At 36.5% G+C, this 18,793-nt stretch overlaps 1 protein-coding gene across 1 annotated transcript in view; it reads right to left on the bottom strand.

The window, feature by feature from the left end:
* Positions 1 to 18,793, bottom strand: part of LOC127859788 (uncharacterized) — a 52,300-nt gene that overhangs the window by 20,256 nt on the left and 13,251 nt on the right. The window contains exons 2-3 of the mRNA XM_052397294.1: positions 16,550 to 16,703; positions 10,004 to 14,023 (exon numbers count right to left, since the gene is read on the bottom strand). Of these exons, the coding sequence (XP_052253254.1) occupies positions 10,004 to 14,023; positions 16,550 to 16,613 (4,084 nt within the window). The 5' untranslated portion in view covers positions 16,614 to 16,703. The remainder of the gene's footprint in view (positions 1 to 10,003; positions 14,024 to 16,549; positions 16,704 to 18,793) is intronic.

An 18,793-nucleotide genomic window follows, 5' to 3' on the forward strand; every position in this document is an offset into this window, starting at 1 on the left:
CATACCAAAGTTATAAGAACTTTAACATTTTTTATATTGAAGGTCACAGTGACCTTCACCTTCAAATGAATGACCTTGAAATGACCAGTGGTCATCTGTTAATCCTGGCCAACCTTCATGTCAAGTTTGAAGACTCTAGGTCCAAGCATACCAAAGTTATACCATGAAATAAGAACTTTAACATTTTTGAGCACGCCGCCACCCCCGCCCGCCCGCCCGCCCGCCCCCCCCCCCCCCGCCCCCCCCCGCCCGCCCGACAACATCAATCTATAAGCCGAGATTTTTTCGAAAAAAATCCGGCTAAAAATGAAATTTTGGTATTACGGTGCTGTTCAAGAACATTAGAATTGAATACATTTAGCATATTATGCATTTGTTTATTTATAGCAAGATGGCCCTTATATGTTAATTGCAATTTTCACATTTCTCCCCGTATCAATATAGGCCTATGTTGTATTAGAAATGTTGTTGTTGATGTTGTTGCAGGGGGTTTTCAGCACTGTCTGCGCCTCCGGACAACGGAGGCACTCCCAAAGCAAACGGACCTGATCTCAAACCGAAATTATAAAAAAATTCCCAATTTCAAAAAAAAAAAAAAAAAAATTTTTTTTTTTTTTTTTTTTTTTTTTTTTTAAGAATTAAGTGTCTTGTGTGACTATCCAGTGTTTGTTTTGGTCAAAAATATTTGCTATAAGGTTTTGACTGTTCACTTCTTATCACAGAGTGTAACTGTAACTGAAAAACAAAACTGCAGTACTTGAATTAACGTTGAACATGCCCAATATTGCATCTGTTTACATAAAGAAGACAAAATAACCAAATAAAAACAAATTTATCTGTTAAACCACTGAATTATTTAAGCATGATTAATTCACAATTTTTTCCCAAATTAGCCGTTTCATCGAAGCAAAAATTCCCAAAATGACCAATTTTGTCGATAAAAATTCCCAATTTGGTCAGACTCCTTTTCCCAAAATAGGCAGAAAAACCCCTGTGTTGTTAGGCCTTACATTTTACACTTGAAGTCGCTTTAAGCTAGCTAAGCCGTGTTGAAATCAGGTTTTTGTTGTTTTAACTTTAGTTAAAACAATATTCAAGTTAACAATTTATAAGGATTTCCATTGTTTATGATCCACAGAAAATAAATATATAATTGGAAATCATTTAAGTAATTAAATATTTCTTTTCTTCTGTACAGTACCTAACAATGTCTTAATGTTCATTCATTCTGAGATCCACGCAACATACTGTTATTTATTAATCATCGACAATTACGCTGAGTTTAATAAGCAAGTGTGGCAATTATTATGTTGCCCAAACTGCTTAACAATATTGTGCATCAAACGGTATAATACGTTTTATAGAACACACACCTGGTGTGGTTAAACTATGTATTGTGTTTGTTTTCTCATTACTCGTTCATATGTTCAAGAAATAAACATAAAATAATAACCTTTTATAAAGTATGTATAGCACCTACAATTTTGAATAATGATCTAACAGTAATGATCATGCATTTGATATAAAATCTGTGTAAACTCTTAAAAATTACGTCCATTCCATATGTACAACACGCTTTGTTTGTCGGACAAAATGGCGGCCAGATAAGCGTTGCTGAGGGGTGTGTGAAAAATCGATATCTGATTGGCTGAACGACAAAATGTGGGCGGAGTTGGCGACTGGTCAATTACCAGGGGTAGTGCCAATTAACAAGAGTGAATCCACATGAGTGAATCCTTTGTCTGTGGTTAAACCATGTGACCTATGTATCGGTCAGCTTAGCAATTAGTGACGTTACAGCAGAACTGTGCTATTATCTACCGCAATGGTACTTCCCCTTCTCAGTAAAATAACTGTGACAAATACTAAACGCTACAAAGTGTGATGCTCCCTATTGCAAGTTTTACGAACAATGGAAGGTGTAAGACAACAACTATCGGAAATGAACAAACAAAGAATTCATTGCTTGCTTTTTTTGCGTTAATTACAGGTTCATACTAGCGAGTTTCGGTACAATTCATTGTTTGCTTTTTTTGCGTTAATTACAGGTTCATACTAGCGAGTATCGGTACATCACATGCACATCTTTGAACTCGTTGGTCAAAGTACAACCTTGTAGTAACGATCTGTCAAATAAATTAAGCATTTACAATTATTTAAAATGCAGTGCAAACACATATAACTGTAAGTTATACTTTACGGCATGGTATTTTACAAGCGCGTGCTATTACCCGTACTCGCTGATACAATTGACGCTATTTCGGACACTTCAATTTTCGACTCTAAGTTTTCGGACACCTGTATTTTGTGAATATTTTTCGTATCTAAGTTTTCGGACACGAAAAAAAATAATTATTTTTAAGTGTCCGAAAACATAGAGTTATTACGGTAAGTTAACATTTCTTCTGTGATCAGCTGGCATGAATAACTAAGTAAGCAGCATTTTAGCAGTGATTTAAGAAACATTGTTAGTCATATCAGTCCTTTGCAATCTTTCTTTCACACATATTTGAAGGACAAGTGCATGTGTTTGCAGGACGAGTGAAAATTTTAATGCACTTGTCCTGCAGGACGAGTGCCATTTATAAATATTTTTGTCCCCTGCATATTATTATTATATAAGCTGAGACCTGTGAGACACAATAGAAATGGGTTGCATAATAATATATTATACACTATCATAAATTGACAAAACTGAAGTCAAACTAGAACTCATGTATTGCTTGAATGAACATTACTAAGATGATGATATTATTAGCAATAAATAGTTGTCTAAACATAGATTTTATTGTAAACAACTTTATAGTATATTCAGTTCAATATTTACACCACAGCTGCACACTGTTTCTAACTTTTAAACTCCTGTATTACAGGAATTCTTTAGTTTACTGCAACCGTGTTCTCAAGTATACTGCAAATATCTTGAAAGAACAAGTGTTGGTTTTGACACATGTAAATATTACACAAACCATTACTATAATCTTAGCCACTGAACAAGGTTCAGTCAAACAAACATTATTTTACATTATACATGTAGTTTAGCTTTTGTGCACTCAACACTTAGATGAACACAATTTTAAGGATGTAAATCTAAAGTCAGTAATTGTAATTCACATTCATCAGTATCTCTTCAAGCCTTAAATCATCTTAAAAGCGCAATATGTCAACTTGAGCGTAAGTACTATGCAATCAATTATCAGAACTAATTCAACTTGCAAGTCCACTTATTAGACACAGGATGACAATGGTGAGCGACACTAACATGAAAATTGCCCGATACATCTGTCATCTACTTGACTTGCAGGACACAAATAAATCTGGCCTTATGTGACAGGTGGTTTGTGACAATTAAAGGAAACAATATACAAAATACATAGTTTTCAGACATTAAAAACTTATTAGACAACTTAGGTTAAGAAACTTTTCTCAAAGTATTTAATAATTAGTGTCTTTTCCACTTAAATTTATTTTCCTGATCTACATTTTCGTATGGAAACAGTTTGGAAGGAAAGTACTCCTTTCTCTTTTAACACTTCATTCATTTCTCTTTTAACACTTGAATTGCTCATCAAAACATGGTCAGTGGTAATTTTTAAAGTCAGTGCAAAGGAGTCAAAGTTTAACTGACATGTTATATATTCATGTTCTTCTCAAAACTACTCAGAGAGTGCTCTGAGAAAAAGTACAAATTGTTTCTACCAGCAATATGTTTAACAAGACCACTTTTTATCTTTCTACCGAATATTTACCGATCTGAATTAAAGAGTGATAATCAAATAACAAGGGCTGTTGTAAAACATGCACGCCCCCCATATGGACTCTCCGTTGTAGTGACAGCCATTGTGTAAATATGTTTTTTGTCACTGTGACCTTGACCTTTGACCTAGTGACCTGAAAATCAATAGGGGTCATCTGCCAGTCATGATCAATGTAACTATTAAGTTTCATGATCCTAGGCATAAGTGTTCTTGAGTTATCATCCAGAAACCATTTTACTATTTCGGGTCACCATGACCTTGACCTTTGACCTAGTGACCTCAAAATCAATAGGGGTCATCTGCGAGTTATGATCAATGTACCTATATAGTTTCATGATCGTAGCCATTAGCGTTCTTGAGTTATCATCCGGAAACCATTTTACTATTTCAGGTCACCGTGACCTTGACCTTTGATATAGTGACCTGAAAATCAATAGGGGTCAACTGCGAGTCATGATCAATCTACCTATCAAGTTTCATGATCCTAGGCATAAACTTTCTTGAGTTATCATCCAGAAACCATTTTACTATTTCGGGTCACCGTGACCTTGACCTTTGACCTAGTGACCTGAAAATCAATAGGGGTCATCTGCGAGTCATGATCAATGTACCTATGAAGTTTCATGATCCCAGGCATAAGCGTTCTTGAGTTATCATCCAGAAACCATTTTACTATTTCGGGTCACCTTGACCTTTGACCTAGTGACCTGAAAATCAATAGGGGTCATCTGCCAGCCGTATCAATCTACCTACGAAGTTTCATGATCCTAGGCATAAGCGTTCTTGAGTTGTCATCCGGAAACCATATTACTATTTCAGGTCACTGTTACCTTGACCTTTGACCTAGTGACCTCAAAATCGATAGGGGTAATCTGTGAGTCATGATCAATGTACCTATGAAGTTTCATGATCCTAGCCCCAAGCGTTCTTGAGTTATCATCCGGAAACCACCTGGTGGACGGACCGACCAACAGACCGACCGACCCACATGTGCAAAGCAATATACCCCCTCTTCTTCGAAGGGGGGCATAATTATAAATAACGCAAGTACATGTAGATCATCATCGTCACGTTGTAAACCCAGGAATTCAAAATATGCATGCATAGTGAATTGTACATAGTTTATATATAAAATTATCAATCTACGTGCGTTATTTATACTAAATTATTGAGTGTTTATGGTTATCTCCTATTTTCACCATGTACTTTCGATTTCACCTCAAAAAATTTTATTACCGAATTAACTGAAAATATTAACTTTTTTCAAGTAATGTAATATACCAGTCGTGATATTTTAATGAATATAAACTAACAATTGTAAAACAAGAGGCCCATGAGGGCCTGAATCGCTCTACTGCTATAAACACTGTGCAAGTTTGAAAAGAATAAGATGGAAACTGTGAACTTAATCGCGCAAACAAGGAGAATTTTCTCAATTTCAAGGGGAGATTATTGTGTACTTATTTCTCCAATACTGCTCATATTCAATAGGGTTCAAGTCCTCATTGATATAAAGATACTGTGCAAATTTGGAAATAATAGGATGAAAACTGTGGAATTAATTGAGTAAACGAGCAGGATTTCAATTTTTTCTCATATTCAAGGGGAAGTCATTCTGGACTTATTGCTTCGATATTGCTCTTTTTAAAAAAGGGTTTGAGTTCTCATTGATACAAAGACACTGTGCAAGTTTGCCAAGAATTGGATTTAAATGATGGACTTTTATCACATAAAAAAACTGAATTTTCATTTTTTTCTCCAATTCAAGGGGAGATAATTCTGGACTTATAACTCCCATATTGCTCAATTTCAATAGGGTTTGACTCATCATTCAGATAAAGACATTGTGCAAGTTGGAAAATGATTGGATGAAAACTGTGGACTTTATTGTGTAAACAAGCCTTATTTCACAACTTTCTCAAATTCAAGGGGAGATAATTCTGGACTTTTTACTCTGATGTTACCCATTTTCAATAGAGTTAGAGTCCTCATTAATATAAAGACACTGAACAAGTTTGAATAGAATCGGACGAAAACTGTGGCGGACGATGGAAACCACGCCATGACATAAGCTCTTCAGGCCTTCGGCCAGTAGAGCTAAACAAGACTATTGTCAAGCAATATAAGTCCCCTATCGGCTCCACCATTGTCAGAAATTCTAGAATTTTTTAAATATATATTTGTTGCCATAGCAACCAATTTTTTTTATTTAGGAACAAAATGAAATGACGTGCATAATGTCCATATTGCCTTCTATCCATGTTTCAAGTTTCATGAAAAAACATTAAGAACTTTAAAAGTTATTGCAGGATCCAGAAAACCACAATTTCAGCAGTATTTCTAGTCTATTTGTTGCCATAGCAACCAGAATTTTTGACGTCGGAACGAAATGAAATGACGTGTAATGTCCTTATTGCCATCTATCCACGTTTCAAGTAACATGAAAAAATACTAAGAACTTTAAAAGTTATTGCAGGATCCAGAAAACCACCATTTTCAGCAGTATGTCTAGCCTATTTGTTGCCATAGCAACCAGATTTTTTTATGTCAGAACGAAATGAAATGATGTGCATAATGTCCATATTGCCATCTATCCATGTTTCAAGTTTCATTAAAAAATATTAAGAACTTAAAGTTATCGCAGGATCCAGAAAAACCAACATTTTCAGCAGTATTTCTAGTTTTTTTGTTGCCATAGCAACCCTAATTTTTGACGTAGGAACGAAATGAAATGACGTGCATAATGTCCATATTGCCATCTATCCATGTTCCAAGTTTCATGAAAAAATATTAAGAACTTTTAAAGTTATCACAGGATCCAGAAGTGTGACGGACGAACGCAGACAAAACCACAAGTCCCCGCCAGTGAAACCGGTAGGGGACTAAAAATGATTCTGACACAATGAGGACATAAAATGTCACTTAAGGCCAAGCTTGCATGACATGCTTTGTTAAGTGTTTATTTCCCAATCCTTTTGAAGAACTATTTGTATTGAACATTATGCCATACGGTCATTGATAAGTGAACATTTAACAAAGTCACAAATTAAGTTTTAAAACTTTCATACTTGTTTTAAATAAAGGTGCTAATAGCCAGGGCTCGCGCTGTCGTTCGCCACTTGAGCCATTTGCGAAAATATTGAGAATTTGGCTCAAGAAAAATCCGATTTGCGAAAATGCTTAAATCTCGTAAAATTTCATTGAAAACAGCCGCCATTTTAACCCGAAACTGGTTTTCTATATTTTTCTCCTTGTTTCAATGAAAGTATTCGCAATTTAAACAGTGAACGAAAACCGGTCTGCACCGGTATCGAGACATCGCTTGACCTTATTGTTATTGAAGTGCACATGGTAGCTGGCCAATCAAAATCGAGCTCGCTTACACATGAAGTGACGTTGTTGAATGAAACGTAAAAATGGGTGGAGCTTTGAATACACAGTTAATATTGTCGTCTGCAAACGAAATAGCAGCCGGTCGCAAATGTCGTATTATAAGATTAAAAATGGAAATAAGCGTGACAATAAATCAATTATTTCCAAGCTGACTATCGATCTAAATTAAAGAGTGATAATTAAATAACTAGTTCTATGTCGTTGATGTTACAACTTTCTGCCGATTTTCGATTGAAATGAAAAGGTGATAATTAATTAATTTGATCGTTTTACTCACACACTATGCTTACTAACAGCAGCGTATTTGAATCAAAGGAAAACGTGAAAAACACGCGCTGTTTAATTGCAATTAAAGTTTAATTAAAGTTACGAATTTGTAACGCATAGGAAGAGTAATTCATGTTGTCTACTATATAAATGGAAGTAACCACTTTGTCCGTACAGTGTCAAACAAAGAACTGAAGCTGAGTCTGTATGCCAAAAGTTCATGAACATTATGGTCACAAGTCTGAATAGCAGGTTTTCAGACAACAGTGATGCCGGTCTGTCCTTACAGCCATGAGCAATCTATTTGACCCCAGTATCCCAGTCCCACAAATACACTCAGACATTGACACTGTCTCTGACTACTTAGGTACTGTAGGAATTGAAGGCTCACAGTCTGAACTGCTTTGCTTTGCCAATTTTGCAAGAGCCAGCCATAATTCTGGAAACAAGTCAGTGACTGACATATACTCTGCTGCAAATTTGGCAATTAAAAATGTCCATTCCTATCCAGCATCAGCAGAAGCTGCCAAAAGGTTGTTAGTATCCCCAGTGTCTACAGCTGATTGTGAACGAGGGCTCAGTAGGCAGAATGTAATCAAAACTGATCTAAGAAATTGTTTGACTGTAAAAAATTTGGAACATCTCATGAAAATCTCAATTGAAGGAAATGACTGCAAAGATGTTGACTTTAAAGTGATCTACAAACTTTGGGCTGGTAAAAAACAGCGCAGAATAATAATAAAATAATAATGATACATGTCATTACTTTGTTCTCTGTATATAGCAGGATTTGTTTGCAATGTATTTTGTGAATGAAATGTATGCTTGTATTTTACATGCCATTCATCTTGTTGTTAAAAATGTGCTGTATGAAAATATCTCTATTACTATGAAAATTGTGATGTGATGCATAATATGATGTGACATGTGCTTGTTGTCATTTAAAGAAATATGAAAAATCTATAGTATATATTGTTATTTGAAATAAACGAAAACTGGTTGGCAAAAGGCCCAAAACGCACCACAGACAATCTAGGATCCAAAAATTTTTCGGGGGGCATGCCCCCGGACCCCCCCTGGATCTGGGTGGCTCAAACATTTTTTGGACCACCGCTAGCCCTGATAGCACATTGGGATTCTTGAATATAGCCACAATTTATTACACGTAGTTTGATATAAAGTACTGTTATTTCTTGAATAAGACACTTTTTTATGTCCATACCGGTAATCAATTTTATTTTTAAAATGTGTCTTATATACAGATATTAACAGTATCTCATGGTTTTCTTATCTAAAATATCAAGTGAAGTGTTTTGGCCACCATTTTTTATCACACACAAACCACATGAGCTGCTTCATGCAATGATAGGTCTTATGACATGGTTGTAGTGAGGGCTACAAACTAGCCTGCGCATTAGAGCAGTCTGGTCAAGAGTTACCTTGCCGATTTTGAGACCACACTAACGTGTGTGACTTTATAGCTGCATATGGCATAAGTCGGACTCAGCTGTTAAATGAGGTATAAGAGTAGAACCATTTTTGCATGACGCTTGTCACATATAAATCACTTTGTCTCATGTTAAAAATGCTGGTTGATCTTAATATAATCATGTTACTAGCTTAAATAGCAATAGTTTAGTCCATGTATGACATGATGTATTTAAGAAACAGAATCTAGCACACCTTTCAGGACTATAACCACATGATCAGGCTATATGGTATGTGTAGATGACACATGATGACACTCCAAGGCATTTATCACATGTTGCTGTTGAAATCAATATTGCAGCAATATGGGGACTGTATAGGGCTCTGTATGCTTGATACATTCTCCAATATCCAGTTATCACTACTATGGTAAAGTGAAACGCATTGCACTGAATTTTTACCACTACATGTACAAGATTTTGTGTCATTGCCATCGTGAATTAGGAAAGAAAAGATTTTGAGTACTACTGATCTGTAATTGCATGCAATGACAAATTAATTAAAACATCCAAGGCTTTGTTTAACCAAGAACATTACCTCAAACTTTATGAAACCATGTAAGTTTAAAGCCTATGCAGATATGGTAAAAGAATTGGTAAACATTTTTCCAAATGCAGAACACCTTATCAATGCATGTCAAATCAGGGCTCAGCTGTGGGGGAGATGTGGGACATAACTTCTCCCTGGACATATGAAATTTTCCTTCTAATTACATGAAGGAGATGTGACTTCTACTTTCTTGATGATTTACTTTGAGCCAGCAATCAACCAATAATAAGATAATTAACAATTAAATGTGTTTTTATGTGTTAATCACAAATGTTTTCCCCCAAACTGCCAAATGGGAGTTGTTTCTGGTATTAAAATCGTAATTATGATGGGCGTTGTGTTGGGGGGGGGGGGGAATAAAATAACTTCTTCTTTAAGTTGCCTCATTCCTCTCCCTAATTTCAGTCATAGGCTGAGTCCTAAATATGCTGGTATACTGATTCAATATGGTCAACCTTTAATATAATTCACTTCAAAAATGAGCTCTTAAATTAACTAGCAACACCCAAAAACACTAAAAACTTCGAGCTCTGAAAACACATAATTACCTTCATTATGTTGAACTGTAGATTCTGCCAAAACAGGAGCAGTGTTAGAAGCAGCATCAGCCTCTGTATCGGTGTGCGCCTGGGTGTCCAGGCCAGTTGTGACGTCTTTTGTTGAATTTGCAACACTTGCACATACCTCAGCACTGGTGGTGGTCACACCACCTGTTAAGTGTGTTGAATTATCACTAGTATTTGCTTTCAAGGCGACCTTGCTGGCATCATCACCTAATTCAAGTGGGGCGTTTTCAGTTGTTGGTTCCACTCCAACAGAAGATATAGGGGCTGATGGCAGTGGTGATGGTGTTTTCTCCACTACACCACCCTGTGAAATGTTATTTGGGATATCTACAAGTTCATTATTAGGTTCAAACGAGGATGTTAAACTCTCACAACTCTGAGACTCTGCACCGGGAGACACCAACTTTTCCTCAATGAGAGCCGGAGAGGAATTCTGTACCTCATCCACTGCACTGTACAAGAGATCCATTTGTTCTTGGGTCAGGTTCATTTGTTCAGGTAGCAAGTTCATAATATCTGTACCTAGACCTTGCCCGTATAATTCCATCGACTCATTGTAAGAGGGGGGATCGCGGTTCACCGGTGAAGAGAGGCTTTCGTCATTCTCCATGCTCAGAATAGTGTTGATGATGTTCTTCTCATCTTCAGCACTCTCAGATGTAGGTAACGCTGAAAACTGCTGGTTCGCCAGTTTTGCTGCCATGAATTCATTCCTTAATGAATTCATACCCAGAGCAGCGGATGAGTGCTTATTGAGCTTTGAGCGCTGTTTCAAGTTCTCAATATCTTGATCTGTTAAATGAGGTACAATGATATCGCCTGGCTTGGGTGGTATGAACACACGATCGTTTCCCAAGGGCAAGGGTGAATCTCTACTTTCTCTTCTGCGATTGCGTTTCGTGGTGTTCATGAAATACACAAACTGATCCTGGAAATTACTGCTTCCAGTTATTTTCACCTTTGGGTCTGTGGTCCTTGACTTCTCCAGAAACTTATCATACCTTGACTTTGACTTACTGCACTCTGGAATGCTTTGCGTGTCACTTTCACTATCTACATCAAAACTGTCCAATGAATCATACTTTGAAAACGACGCAGATAGTCTTTTGCGCTTTCCAGCACGACTTTCACCTTTTTGAAACTCCCTACTGGATTCAGAATCACGACGACCCTTGTTATAAAATATTGGTTTAGTGGGCTTAAGATTGTCCTTGGCCAACAGGCGTTGCTCTAACAGACTGGTCACCATTGAAGGCATGAGATTTTTAGTACAATAGTCATGATCATGCTGAATATGATCAAGAGAAGGGCTAGAGTTTGCACTTTCCATCACCGACTGCAACACAGGGGGCTGAGATAAGTTCCCTTTGACTTTTTGCACTAAATTATCCAAAGATTCCATGCAGGCTGGGGAGGATTTACCACTGTTAGATCTGCTCCTAGTGGCTGATGGCTTCACTCTCTCTGGTTTATCTTCAAAGAAATTTTTAATGGGTGTCCCAACTCCTTTACCCAATCCAGTGTTACTTATAGAAGCAAATGATCCGATTTTAAACTTCCCACCTTTAGATGGTGAAATATCTTTTCTGGACACTGACATCGGTATATTCAAATTCTTATCTGATTTAGCGGGGCTAAGTAATTCCAAAATGCTTTCCGGCCTCGACTTCGGAGCATCAACAATCATCTGTGCAGGACTCCTACCCACCGGTGACAAAATAAGTGGCTGTGAAACGGTTGCAAGACTCGTCCCTGGAATAACTTTAATTCCAGAACTAAAATGTAAGGAATTTTCCGGCACCAATACTTTACCACTAAACTTTGACAAGTTTGGGTCATGCAGAGTTAAACTTCCATTCCTATTTACACTTACAAGCACTGGTACCAAGTTCTTCACAGTGGATGGTTCGATCGAAGGTTTTGAAGTGACTGGCAGGGCCTCTGCTACCGGAGATTGTGTGGTGGTATCTTCATAGCCACTGTCTTGGGAGATTTCACTGGTACAGCCCAGGGGTGTAGCAGCTTCTTCCAACTCCGACGTCAAGGCAGTGTCTGTTTCTGATGCGCCTATGTTTACAGAACAGTCTAACTTGCCAGGCAAACCTGCATAACAGTGATCAGAGTCAAACCTGAAGATTGGCACTTCATTACCACTAAACGGCGTTAACGTTCCATTAGCACTTATATTATCACAACTGAATGGCCTCACTATCGACTCGAATCGGGACTCTTTCATAAGTTCTCTAGTGTCTGAATCTCCCTCAGAATCTTTTAAATCTTGCAAATCTGTTGCTGAACAAGTCTCTACAGATTCCTTAGGCATATATTTATTTAATGTAGACATTGGACTTGAAAATAATTTTTTGTCCGGATTTTCAAGTTCAATGTTGTCATTCATATCAAGATCTGACTGTGCAACTGGGCTTTCAGCTATGCCCATAGAATCTGGATTTCTACGATCAGGTGATAGCAAATGAACACTGGTAGTGGATTCGTCTGCACATACTGGGTCACTTAATTCTAACACTTTTATAGATTTGTAACTCAATACTTTGGAATCTTCATTAATGGTGCTACATTTAGGAATGTCGTATTTTATTTTCTGTGGTACCATTTTGAAAATCAAAGGCTTTGATTTTAATTTAAAATTTCCATTTTTCATGTTCTCCTGTTTTACTTTGTCACTTACCACTATGGATTTTAGTATGCCAATACTGTTAGTTTTTTCATTGCTTTCCATACAGTTATCAGGTCTGCTCTCCATAGTTTCCAATATTGGCTGTTCTGAAGACTTCTGACTAGCAATGCTAGGGATTTTATTCTGTTGGCTATTACTGCTACGAGAAATATTGATTACAAGCATTTCTGGGCTCCTGTCAATAGCAGTGTCACTACCCAATTCCTTAGCTGGTATTACTTTGACGTATGGCATTTTTTCAATGTCACCTTTAGAGGTAGATTTTAAAGATTGTGTATTTATTGATTCGTTTAAAGAATTCGAACTTTCACAACATGATTCTTTTTCTAATAATGCCCAGTTTGTATTATCCACAGGTTTTTGAGATCCAGATAGTTTTACACTATTTGCAATGGTAGATTTTATTATCATTTTACTACCTTCTTTAGTGATAAATTCGCCTGTAGTATCATCCAAGTGTAGTTTCGCAACATTAGGTTTAGACCCTTTTAAACTTTGATGGACAATCTTCCCATCCTGACCATGTTCAGTATGTGACATACCTATATTTAAACTATTATTATCCCTTGATTGTTTATCTCTCTCACTGTTTACACTGCAATCATTCCCACTGTTTATACTGCATGTATTATAATCTGAACTGCCAATATCCTTAACACATAAATCCCCAGCACATACACATGTGTCTGCACTGCAATTCAAACCTTCACATTTTCCCAGTTTAGCTTGTAGCCCCACACTGCTGTCTGAAGTCAAGCATGTCACATCATCTACATGACCATTAACTGAGGATTTCCTTTCACATGGTGGTGTAGTGTGTGACTCATCCCCTTGTGTAACACCAACTGAACTAGATGTCGCAGTTCTCTTATCACAGTCCCACACTGTTTTCAAATTGGACTGAGCACACTTTGTATTGGAAACCACACCAATGTTTGTCCTCACACAATTTGAAACATCACAGCCGTTTGTTTCAAATTTCTCATTTTTATAAGGCATTGACTGTGTATTTATACTCCTATCTCTATTTGTTTCTTCACTGTTTTTTTCATGTTTGTTGTTATTTTTTTTTGCATTGCCATAATTATGTTCATCAAACATCTTTTCCAGTTCTGGACTTGAACTTTCTGCTTTTATTTTCTTCACAATAACTATATTTGGTTTAACTCTACTTTTTAAAGCATTGTTGTTGTTGCTTGTGTTGATGATGCTCAAGTCATGATTTTCTTTCTCCCCATTCAGTGGTGCTGATACAAGTCCTTGTTTCTTGAGCCGAGATGGAGTTACTACAATGGGTTCTGGACCTTAAAATACAATGTACAAATATGAAGTAAGCAACACGCTTTTAAACAGCATGTTAATTGTGCTGTCTTTTCTTTCTAGCTGTCACTTAATATTTTATACAAAAATATTGTTGAGGTTACATGAATAACTGCCTTACAAAAATATCACAAAGCAGGGTTCTCAATAAGAGCCCGCCGCCGGCCAAATCGGCCGTTTGAAATCAGATTTTGGCCGGTTGAAAATGGCTCAGATTTGGAAAAAAGGCAATTGACTTTTGGAACTTTGCATGTCTTTTCGGTAATATATCCTATTTGCTATTTATTAAGCAAAGACATCGCTTCATAATCTCCCTCAACGCATTACAACAACAACAACAATGAAAAGGCGCATATTGGAATCGGTCAAAAAGCAGTAAAATATTTTGACGTTCTGTTCATCACATGTTGAGTTAAAATTTTACAAAAGTAATAGAGCTTTTTCCATTTATCTTTTGTTCGTTTAAAAAGCTAAAATTAATAATATGCACACAAAAATGCTCAAATTTAAGTGCCTGATTGACGACTCAAATAGCCATAAAATGGTCCAAAATGCAGGAAATCACTTGCTCAATTTTAAAACTTTTAGGGAAAGCATGCCACCCCTAGAAGGCCTGTTGGTTTCACATTTGGGCCTGTTGGCTCAAAAGTTATTGAGAACCGTGACAAAGTATTCTGCTATTACTATACCAGTTAAAAATAATCTTTTATTTTCCACTCTCTTGCTTGCTTGTAAAGATGTAATCAATGCCTGTGGCAAGAAATCTCATATTAGCATTTTAAACAAAACCATACACAGCCTTTTATATTTAATTATTTCTCAACAAAAAAGCCCTAGGTACACAAGATATTGTTGCATCAGATTTCCGGTGGTATACAGCAGCAAGCTAGATTTAATTCATTTCTGTATCTGACATCCCTGCCTGGCTGTTTGCATGCACACTATAAAGACTGTTGTAGCTCACTATTAACCATAAGAACATGTGTTATACAGTGCATTATGTGAACATGTGCTTGAAAGAAGCTGGCTGGCTTTGAGCTATTCATGGGGAAACTCCATCTACTGTATTGAATTTTACACAATTCCTGTCTCTGTTAACCCATTAATGCTTAGTGGACTCTCCCATCCTTCTAAATTCGATTAATTTATTTCCAAAATTAGGGATTTCTAGAATACTTTTTTCTATATTTAGAATATTTCTTACAGAAATTCCTTTAAGCAAACAGCGAAGACCCTGATGAGACGCTGCATTATACGGCGTCTCATCTGGGTCTAGGCAGTTTGCCTAGGCCTTTTTTCTGGACGCTATAGGCATAAATGGGTTTAGCACTATTCAGTCTTCGAAATTAGCTTTGAAAAGTTACATGCCAGTCGGGCCAGTTACTTAAGAATTTTTACATGCCCAACATATTTTTTACATGCCCAAACTTTTTTAACCAAAATTATAACAAATCACAACATTTTAACACTTACATGCTACACATAGTAAAGCAGAACATTTGTTTCAATAGTAGTGAATACAACTACATCTAATCAGTCACTAGAATTAAGACGGTCGATCGTTACACCAGTGCTCTTGAAAAGAGCGTTCTCTGGTGTCCTCGTACCATTTCTTGGCTTCCTTTTTCTCTAAATCATTGTCAATTTTCTATTTTGGAAGTGCTTTATCGGGCTTAGCCCCATCAACATACCTAAGATACTGCATAGCCTCTATGTCGACAATGACATTTGTTTACATTGACAAAAACGGAAGCGTATGACTTGATTGAAATGATCGATTCAAAAAGCATCTTCTCGATTAATGTCTAGAGAAACCGATAAGAACCGAATGTGACCGAACTGCATCGGTCAAAAACAATAACGGTGACCTGTGCAAGCAGGTGTGTGTTGTTAAACCAATCGAATTTCATTGTTTTACAACTTACGGCAAGGTGTTTATTCGCAAAATTGAAAAATAGATCTGCAAATATCCAGAACCGCTTACGATTTTTTTTTATAAACTGTCAATTGGCTTTTATAATTTACATGCCCGGCGGGCCACAAACGTGAATTTTTGTATGTGCCTGGCAGTAACTTTACTCGCAACGGGCGATCGGGCGTGTGCTAATTTCGAAGACTGCTATTTGTAGGTAAGTTGGTTCAACTACCAAATTCATATTTAAACCTATTTCTATAAAAATTTATTTTTTTTGTTTCTCTCTTTAATTTACTCCAAATGAATTAACAAGATAAATGTTTCATGAGAAAATCATGTGCATTTTTTCATGAACTTTGCTTTTATGATTGATACCTATAACAGGGGTAATACGGGTCAATTAAGGGGCTATTAACCTCATGCAAAATCACTATGATATTATTTGGATGAAAATTGCATGTTTTCATTGATAATGACAGGTCTATAAAACGACTGTGCAATGTGACCAAGATCACTAACATTTGGATAAAACTTGCATATTTTGGTAGATAATGACAAGCCTTATAACATCCAAGAAATGTAGTTTTTTTAATACTTTCGCCGTGCTGCTGTTGAAGCTCAGCTGCACTGGCCAGCAGGTCCAGAGGGTTGAAGTCCATTACAGCGCGTCGAGAGGCCACGCCTTCATGTTGGCTGCACAGGTCCTGGGGCCCACAGTCACAGGCTACACGAGTCGCATGTAGAGGGCGCTAAAATGAGAGACAGAAACTGCTTATGACTCATTAAACCAATATTTTACTACTGTGAATATCAATTTTAAGAGGATGGTGTATAAGACCCAGTGTCTCAGTTACATGTCAAAACACGCAAAGTCAAACCTAAAATAGTTTCTGTTTCTACTGTAGCCATAATTTTATTATGAAACTCACAAAGTATTCTTACAGTATCTGCTGGTATATATTACTTCAATAGTGTTTTTCCCAGGAGGGCAAAGGGGCATGGCGCATTACTTTCAAAAAGGGCATTTTAGCGCGACGTTTAGGCAATAAAGGGCAAAAACGTTCCGTGAATACCTGAATTAGGGAGAAACATGTAATCGCATCAGAGGCAGTTGTGGAAAAAATATAAACAAGCACATTTAATGGTAATAGATGTATTTAACTTACTATGATTAATATTAATATATTTACCTCACAATGTACATTTAAGTTCCATGCTGTTTCAATAAACTGTACAGCACGACAAACATAATAAAGCAATATATGCATATGAATCTGATTATACACAGATCCACTAACATATAAATGAAACCAGGTTTGTCTTATCCCATTTTCTAACAAAAATCTTGACAGATGTTTAAAATAACATTGCGAGTAAATTGATCGCTAACAATATGCAAACACTCGTTTCCGTGACATACATCCACCGAGTAGATTACAAATAAATAAATAATGTTGTTGCTATCTAAAACATTTTTTATGCATCGTTGATTATCACAGACATTTCATTAATTCCTTCTTAATGTATAATCTCCATCGTTCATTCGATCGTTTACGACGTTATTTGCCATTTTTGCCGAGTCACCCAATTAAATTCTGTTTAGTCCGCCATGTTGATAAAATGTCAAATGATGTAAGCGACAGGTGCGCATAGCAACGTTAAATCGTATACGCGATTCGCATTTTGTTAAATTAGTATACGTCTCAGTAATTATTTCAATAATTAGATCTAATTATCTTAAAGACGAAAACGATAAAGAATAAATTTGTTTGTGATTTTTAATGTTATTATGCCTAAAAATTATGTTTTGATGTAACTAAATAATACATGCAATGCACAATTGCCACGAGAATAACATAGAGTTTTTCATCAAAAGTCTCCGAAGTTATGATTTTATCGTGGAGGTATACACATTGCCGACCGAAAAGTGCGCTTGGTATAACATAGCCTTCAGCATTATCGATTGATACTGACACGAGGTTATTCACGCATGACTAATTCACAGCGTTGGAGCAGTCAGTAAGACCTACCTATAAATCGAGCACTGTAATGTATTAAATCTGCTCAATTTATATTCGATTAGACGTTGACGTCTCTCGAGTAAATCAAGCACAGTCGGAGCGTCACAGACAATGAAGGAAGCTGATTTTGCGGACCAAGTTAGATCGTAAGGCAATAAAGATGTTATCGATAAGGGCGCGTGGCGAAATTTGTCTTTGAAAAAAAGGGCGCGTGGAGAAATTTGCCATTGAAAAGGGCAGAGTTGCGATCCGGGAGGGCGGCGTGGCTTTTCGCCACGCTAAAATGGCCTGGGAAAAACACTATTCAATACTGCTATTTGAGATAACAATCCAAACAACCATTTAAAATCTGGTCTATTGGATTCTGTGCGATTCTCTAGTGTATGGTATTTTTCAATAGGATACAAGGAAGATATTATTTCAAACTTTGCATTGGAATTTGAATTTCAACTCTCGGTTCAATTTGGCTTTTTGAATGTGACTTTATGTTCAATGTATCAGTAAATACATAAGGATAAAATTAATTTTGAATTATATGGTAGTCAGCATTTTCACTTTAATGCAAATATATGTACAAATATGATAATTATATTATCATACAATTACTGGTTATACGTAAGTATTATGTATATGTAGCGTACATTTTACATCCAAAACATGAGGTTAACTTTAATTCAGATAGCATGATGACTGACTGCACATGTAAGGGTATATAATATTCACATTGAATATTCATCCTCATGTATCTTATAATGACACATATAGTGAAGTCTAAAGGCAAGTAAAAGTATTGTAACAGGACAAGCAAACATCCTTAC

Source organism: Dreissena polymorpha, chromosome 15, assembly GCF_020536995.1.
Source record: "Dreissena polymorpha isolate Duluth1 chromosome 15, UMN_Dpol_1.0, whole genome shotgun sequence".
NCBI lineage: Eukaryota > Metazoa > Mollusca > Bivalvia > Myida > Dreissenidae > Dreissena > Dreissena polymorpha.